Raw genomic sequence first — 8,091 nt, forward strand, 5'->3', positions numbered from 1 at the left:
AATACACGTCTTATTATTGCTAGTTTAGCATCCTCAATTGAATTAAAATATATACCACTACTTACACATTTTGACAGGTTTTTCTCTTTTATTTAATTAATTCATTAACATTTCATTTGGGAAGATGCTTTATGGAGTATATGTTGCCTTGGATGTGCAAATAGTTAATACATGCATCCATACTTCTGTTTGAAACAGGGTAGCCTTGTAATCCATTAAGTATATGCAATCCATTAAGTGTTTCTATATTCTTTTGGTATAGCTAATTAGCATTTAACTCTTCATGTGTGAATCACAAGCACTCTTAAATTTTTAATCTTAAATCTTATTTTTTAGCAGGGTTTAAGAAATGGATTTTTCAACTTGCAATGAATCTGCTGAACTTGAACTCCTGCCACCTCCACCACAAACCATTCATCCCAATATTGTTCCTGTGAAAGCAGGATTGGGAAAAGCATACGAGCCTTTGAAGAAGATAAATAATACAAATCGTTTGCCAATGGCCAGGAAAGATATTGGATCAAAGGGACAGAAGATACAACTCTTGGCAAACCATTTTAGAGTTGGCATGCGCAAGAAAGATGGTTTCTTCTACCAATATAGTGTATTTCCTTCTCTTTCTCATCATATCACTTGTGTTATTATATGTGTGCATGTGAAACATCCATCCATATTTACCATCATAAATGATTAAAGTATTGTTGGTTAGGTTGCAATGTTTTATGAAGATGGGAACCCGGTTGAAGTGAAGGGTATTGGTAGAAAGGTCATGGATAAACTTTGTGCAACCTATGATGAATTACAAAATAATGATTTTGCATATGATGGGGAGAAAAGCTTGTTCACTGTTGGTTCTCTACCAGATAAGAAGCTGAAATTCCTTGTTGTGTTAGAAGAAATTTCATCAAAGAGGTAAATATGCAATGCTATGCATGAGTGTGTTTGTACTTTCTAGTATTTGTCTCAAGCACTAACTTGGAGCACATATTGTTTTTCAGGATTGGAGAGAATGGAGGCCCTCACGGCCCTAATGAAGGAGACACTAAGAGAATGAGGCGCCAATCGCGGTCCAAAACCTTCAAAGTTGAGATTAATTATGCAGCCAAAATCCCAATGCAAGCAATTGTTAATGCATTACGAGGTCAGGATTCTGATAACTTCCAGGAAGCATTGAGGGTTCTGGACATTATACTGAGGCAGCATGCAGCAAAGCGGTAAGTCAAATAAAAAACAAATTTAATTCTTTTGTTTTCATTGCTTGAAATAATGTTTACTGTGAGAGCTTAAGCTGGATGGGTGTGGAAGATCAGTTTCTAGAACATTTGGTCAAAAAGGATTTTATAACATGTCATCAACCAATTCTCTAAAAAAAGCTTAAATTGTTAGGTATTGGGATATGAATGTTTCATATCACATCTCTAATATTTACCTTGACTGTTTTCTTTACAGGGGTTGTCTTCTTGTTCGCCAGTCCTTCTTTCATGACAATCCAAGGAATTATTCTGACCTCGGAGGTGGTGTTCTAGGTTGCCGTGGCTTCCATTCAAGCTTCCGAGCCACTCAAGGGGGTTTATCTCTGAATATAGGTAAGATTCTTAACACTTAAAAGTGAAAAGCTTGGAAATTTATGCTGTCCCTTTGTTATGATTAATAGTTTGTTATTCTCTCTTTAAAGATGTGTCAACTACAATGATTCTACAGCCTGGTCCTGTACTGGACTTCCTTTGCCTGAATCAGAATGTTAAGCATCCTAACTCAATTGATTGGATCAAGGTAATATTTGTATCCTATCTAGTAGTGTAATGGTTTCATGTTTTTGAACTGCGGTTGTTTGATTTATGATTATTATCAGGCAAAAAGAATGCTGAAGAACCTCAGAATCAAGGCTAATAATATTGAGTACAAAATCACTGGACTGAGTGATCAACCCTGCAGGAGCCAGACGTAAGTGTTCTTGTGCTTTTTCTAACTGACTGTGTAAGACTTGTAAGAGATAATTTTAGTTGAATGTATCATTGTTAGAATAACCAAGGTGAGATGATAAGGTTCGTTCCTTGTAAAAGTTCTCATTTTGTACTATTAGAATATCCCCTATACAAATATGATCAGGCTCATTTGTTTCTTACAGATTTTTACTAAAACATGGAAAGGATGCTAATGGAGAAGTGCTGTCAAGTGAAATCACAGTTTATGATTACTTCAAGCACCATAAAAAGATTGAATTGCGCTGTTCTAATATGCCATGCATCAATGTTGGCAAACCAAAGCGCCCGGCTTATTTTCCAGTGGAGGTGCTAAAAAAAAATATCCAGAGATTTAAAGCTCTTTACTCTATTGTTAAACATTATAATAAATTGTTCTTGCTTTGCAGCTATGCACCTTGGTCCCATTGCAGCGGTACACCAAGGCTCTGACAAATTTGCAAAGGGCTCAGCTTGTGGAGAAGTCAAGGCAAAGGCCTAATGAAAGGAAAGCATCTTTGGAAGATGTATGTAGTGACTTTAAATATGTTTTGATTAATTCAGTTCACTTTAAAATATGTATGTAGTTTTAAATGGTTTTTAAACATTCTTGCAGTCGTTAAGAAACAGCAGATATGGTAATGAGCCTATGCTTCTGTCTTCTGGAATTACCATTGAACCTATGTTGAACAAAATTGAAGGCCGTGTTCTGCCAGCCCCAAGTGTATGTGTCATTGTGATCAGCTTCTTACCCCTGCTTTAATTTCAATTCTTGTTTTCAAGGCACTTCTGACTTGCTTTCTTATGCCAATACGCTTTTGCAGCTTGTAGTTGGAAGAGGAGAGAACTTTATTCCCCGTGGTGGGCGCTGGAACTTCAACCATAAGGTTGACCTTTGTTGTTTTTTTTTTTAATGTTGCTGTTGAAACAAATTTAGAGTTGTTTTTTTCTAACAATGAGAGCATCATCTTTCAGAAACTAATTGAGCCTGTGAAGATTGAGCATTGGGCCATTGTAAACTTCTCAACTCGGTGTGATATAGTATACCTGTGTAACACCCTTAAGAAATGTGCTGACATGAAAGGGATTGTAAGTTTTTCCAAGATTTGTGTGGCTAGTTTACATCATTGATGTTCTGAAAACTACATTTATTTTACACTATGGCTTCTTTTGTAGCACTTAAATGCTCCGAACAAAGTATTTGATGAGGATCAGAGCTACAAACGTGAGCCAGCCAATGTAAGGGTTGAAAAATTGTATACATACGTAAAGTCCATGCTGCCTGGGTTCCCTCAACTTCTGTTGTGTATTCTTCCAGAGAGAAAGAATTCTGAGCTTTATGGTAGGATCAACAAGCTTCAATTAAATAATTCTCTTGTTCGTTATTTTTCTACATTGTTCAATTAGCAATTATATAGTTTGACTCTGATCAACTCATTATAAAATCCTAATATCTATGATATGTAGGTCCTTGGAAAAGGAGAAGTCTTGCTGATGAAGGGGTTGCAACACAATGTATTGCACCAGTAAAGATTAATGATCAGTACATTACTAATGTTCTCTTGAAAATAAATGCAAAGGTATACGACATTAAAATTAGAAAGAAAAAAAAAAAAAAAACTTGTGGCAGTCCCTTGTGTAAACTGGGATTGGAGACATGTATTCTCTGTATGCCTGTGTTTCATTCTCGTTTAATTGCTTTCATGCAGCTTGGTGGGATTAATTCCAAATTGTCAATAGAGAATTCACGTTCCATACCTTTTGTTTCTAATGTACCTACCTTAATTCTTGGTATGGATGTTTCACATGGTTCGCCTGGTCGATCAGATGTGCCATCTATTGCTGCGGTATGGTATTTATGCTTTCAGCATCCTCTTACTAGAAGTTTTCCTTTGTCTCAAGCAGTAGCATAAAACCACAATATTTGTTTACATTTTAAATAAGTTTATATGTTAAATATTCAGGTTGTCAGCTCAAGATGTTGGCCTGAAATTTCACGTTATAGAGCAGCAGTTCGCACTCAATCATCCAAAGTTGAGATGATTGCATCTCTATTTAAGCCTGTTTCTGATACTGAGGATGAGGGTATCATAAGGTGCTTATTCTCTAATGGTGTTATACTGTTATATGCCAGTTAATTATTCTCTAGGCAGTTTATAACTCTGCAATCATTGATGCGTTTGCTTCCATCTTTTCAATCATTTAATAATCTATTTTGTTGGTTCTCTTTGCAGGGAGCTGATTAAGGACTTCAAAAATACTTCAGGACATAAGCCTCAACAAATTATAATTTTCAGGTATATTTATATTAAATGCTAATAATTTGGATTTTGGCTAAGAAAGGCATCTTTTGACATGTATTATTTGTAAATGGACGACTAATGCTTTGTATAAGTTAAGTACGAGGTAAACACCATGTAAACTGATTTAAACAATAATTCGTATATAATCTGTTCTTTTCTAGTTATCAATGCTCTTGTCTCTGACTTATTCATTTTTACACATCATCCACTACTAGTTCATTCTTCATGCTTAGGCATGCTTACAACACCTTTAGTTTGATAACATTTTGTGTGTGAACTACTGATCTGAGAACTGATTAAACTAGTTGCAGAGTTGGCATGATTTTGCCTCATGTAACATTCTTGTTCTGTTAATGTTACAAAGTGAATGTTGTAAAATAGAAAATGCACATTGAATTGCTTGTGTTGTATATAAATTTGGTGTAAGTTTCTGGTCCTAATTATGGTGCCATGTGTTTTATTATAGGGATGGAGTGAGTGAATCACAGTTCAACCAGGTCCTGAACATCGAGTTGAATGATATCATTAAGGTACCATTGTACATTTAAAATATTATTGTACTACTTCATGAGTGAAATAATTGAATTTTATTGAAAATCCTTTAAGGCATGCAATCATCTTGATGAACGGTGGTGTCCAAAATTCACTGTGATTGTTGCCCAGAAGAATCATCACACTAAGTTCTTCCTGCCCAGTGGTGCAGAGAATGTTCCACCTGGTTTGTCACCTTTAATAGAAAAAAATTATTTAACAAAAATAGTACCTCGTGATTTGTTGTTCTAATCCACTACTTGTTGTGTAGGCACTGTTATTGACAACAGTATCTGCCATCCCAAAAACAACGACTTTTACATGTGTGCACAAGCTGGGATCATGGTAGTTAAAATCTCAATTTATCACTACGATTATATGTTTTTATGATTTTTATTTTTTTACGTTACGATTTTATGTTTTACAATTTTTTATCTCTCTTTCGATTTTATGTAAAATCTCGATTTTAACTACGTTAGCTGGGATGATTGGAAGTATCCTTGTCAAAATAGAATTTCAGCTTGTTTTAGTGTCAGCCATTTTTATGGCGTAATATTGGCCAAACAATAATTTAATAATTGACAAAACTAGTACCAGTCTCCTACCCAAAATAACACTTACAAATATTATCTTTCCAAACTCAATAATTTCTAATAAGGACTGTAAAAGAATTTCAGTTTCCAGTTGGTTAAGTTCATATAAATATTTCTAAGATTATATCCACCTCCTTAATGCCTGAAATTTTTGACTTTGACAATTGCTTTCCTTTTGTTCAAACAGGGGACAACTAGACCTACCCATTACCATGTTTTGCATGATGAGATCGGGTTCTCCGCAGATGCTGTGCAAGAACTAGTGCATCAGCTATCTTATGTGTAAGTATATATGGCCAACTTGGTTTTTGTACATAGAAAACATCTTGTCTTACAAATTTACACATGTTAAGAATCCCACGATGTAGAACATCCCAGAGTATTTTGATAAAACTCAATATCATATAATAGTCAAGAGCGTTTCAAATGTTTATACTGATAACTTATTTATAAATTTAACATAACCAAACATTCTAATAAGTTGTTGTTATTTTAAAAATAAAATAATTTCTTAAATAATAAATAATTTTAAATCGTAAACCCCAATTACAAAATTAAAAAAAAAAACTAATAACTCAATCCCTTTGAATGTTAGACTAATGGTTTGTTTTTTAATTTTTACAGTTATCAAAGGAGCACAACTGCCATATCATTAGGTAAGAATTTCGACTACCTTCAACATATTTCTTTCCCAGAATATGCTTTCTTCATTATTAAACTTATTATACTTATACATCATTGAACTTTGTTTTCCCTAAACTAGTGCATAATAGACTCTACATCATTGCTTTGCTATATTCAAACAATTTTTTTTTAGTTTTAAGGTTCAAAATGATTGACTGAGGTTTACTCTTTGTATTATTTCAGTTGCCCCCATTTGCTATGCCCACTTGGCAGCTGCCCAGATGGCACAATTCATGAAGTTTGATGAACTGTCTGAGACTTCATCCAGCCACGGTGGATTGACATCTGTTGGAGTCCCTCTAGTTCCTCAGTTGCCCCGTCTTCACGAAGAAGTCACCAACTCCATGTTCTTTTGTTAACATTTTACTTATGAGTTGAATGCTACCACAAGGAACATTTTTTTTTTTGGTATATATTACCACTAGGAACTTACTATACTAGGAAGCAGTAATTTTGAGAACAAGAATTTTAAACTTTGTTGGCTGTATTACTTTTTATATTAAACTCACTATGTTATGTTTAATTTACTTCATTTCAATATCTTGTTCTATAAGTGGGCAATCTTAACAATTCTATATGATGTTATGCTATTGAAGATTGGAATCTAAAATAAAAGAGAAGAGAAAGGAAAAGAAAAAAGAAAGAGAATGGGAAGAAGAAAGGAAGAAGAGACATTACCTTCTCACAAATTTTACTTTGGATAAAAAGTTAGCACAACCTTCCCTTTGTCTTAAAAAATTTCAAACCATGGCATTAAATATCTCTATTTAACTTCAAATCATGAGAAGAGTTGATGACAGGTTTGTGTGTGTGTGTGTTAATTTTGAACGTTGAACTATGACACGTTGGCTTGGAAATAATTTTAGAAGTTATTAACGATCTTTTGCAAGAAAAGCACCCTTCCAAAATGAACTCACTATCAAGACTCGGACAATTCTATGGACTTTAAGATTGACGCTAGAATAATCAATGAATCATTTTAATAATTATAATTAGTTTATTTAGGATAGGTTATTCTATCTATTTTTTTTTGTGCCTATCTTACCTATCATTCTTCAATATCGTTAGATTAGAATCTCAAGTAACTTTTATCATTTCCCTCTTCTCTTGAGATTCTTATCTAACGATGTTGGAGATTGGTGGACGTGAAAAAGAGTTAGATAGAATAATTTATCCCACTTTATTTAAAATTATATTTTTTTAAATTTAATATTTTAAAATAGGAATTAATGCATATATAAGTTAGAAGAAAAAAATAATTTAGAACTCGACATTATATGAACTTACAATATCCAAATCATTTTCTATCTTTATCCAGCTCTCTTATTATATCTGTCATTATCTTATCTTATGCACCAAAGCATGCATTTAAAAACTTTATATATATATATATAGATGCAAATTGAGAAGGCCCCTACCGAGTAAAAGAAAAACTCGACAAGGGAGCCTACATGTAACGCTCTGTATAATAGCTATAACCTAATTAATTAGCAAATTGCATCTAATTAAATAATTAAGCATGTTTTAGTAAGTAAAATTAAGTACAAGGCTTAATTAAATGAATCTGAGTCACTTTGGAGTTAAAAAGTGTACTTAGTGAAAATTAAGGGGTATAAATGGGTACTGGCAAAAGTGCCCAAAATATAAAAAAAAAAATTATAAATATTCCTAGAATAATATTTCAGACTTTTGGGTAAAGTTTGGTAATTAATGGAGTTGAATAGATAGAAGAATCAATACCCGCTTAAAGTCACTTAACCTATGTTAAGTGACTAAGACACCAAAAAGAACCCAATTCCCTCCCCAAACCCGTCGACGCCAGAAAGAAGAAGAAGAAGCAGGAGAAGAAGAAGAAGAGGGAAAAGAGAGAGAGAAACCCTAGGGAGAGCAATCCTCCACCGATTGGAGTGATTCAAAAGCCTAAACCACTCTAAATCTTCCCTTCATCACTAATCCTAGCTTGGTTCTTCGTGGGGAGTGTTGTGTTGTGAGATATCATCCCCCAAAATTTCGACCCAT

At 33.9% G+C, this 8,091-nt stretch overlaps 1 protein-coding gene across 1 annotated transcript; it reads left to right on the forward strand.

The window, feature by feature from the left end:
- Positions 1 to 349: 349 nt before the first annotated feature.
- On the forward strand, positions 350 to 6,492 carry LOC133308167 (protein argonaute 4A-like). Its single transcript, XM_061508772.1, has 22 exons — positions 350 to 604; positions 710 to 912; positions 999 to 1,214; positions 1,450 to 1,586; positions 1,676 to 1,773; positions 1,853 to 1,944; positions 2,129 to 2,291; positions 2,372 to 2,488; positions 2,578 to 2,685; positions 2,786 to 2,848; positions 2,937 to 3,050; positions 3,138 to 3,303; positions 3,429 to 3,541; positions 3,671 to 3,808; positions 3,926 to 4,056; positions 4,196 to 4,258; positions 4,731 to 4,794; positions 4,871 to 4,982; positions 5,067 to 5,140; positions 5,576 to 5,670; positions 6,013 to 6,044; positions 6,256 to 6,492. The coding sequence occupies exons 1-22, from the start codon at positions 350 to 352 to the stop codon at positions 6,429 to 6,431; spliced, it is 2,730 nt and encodes a 909-aa protein (XP_061364756.1). The 3' UTR covers positions 6,432 to 6,492.
- Positions 6,493 to 8,091: the final 1,599 nt, after the last annotated feature.

Source organism: Gastrolobium bilobum, unplaced genomic scaffold (genome assembly GCF_033153095.1).
Source record: "Gastrolobium bilobum isolate Gb01-03AN ecotype WA unplaced genomic scaffold, APGP_CSIRO_Gbil_v1 utg18779, whole genome shotgun sequence".
NCBI classification, from domain to species: Eukaryota; Viridiplantae; Streptophyta; class Magnoliopsida; order Fabales; family Fabaceae; genus Gastrolobium; species Gastrolobium bilobum.

Coding starts and splice junctions, on each gene's coding strand:
- LOC133308167 (XM_061508772.1), top strand. CDS start 350: ATGGATTTTTCAACTTGCAATGAATCTGCTGAACTTGAACTCCTGCCA. Junction 1,587..1,675: donor GGGTTTATCTCTGAATATAG/GTAAGATTCTTA, acceptor CTCTCTTTAAAG/ATGTGTCAACTACAATGATT. Junction 6,045..6,255: donor CACAACTGCCATATCATTAG/GTAAGAATTTCG, acceptor GTATTATTTCAG/TTGCCCCCATTTGCTATGCC.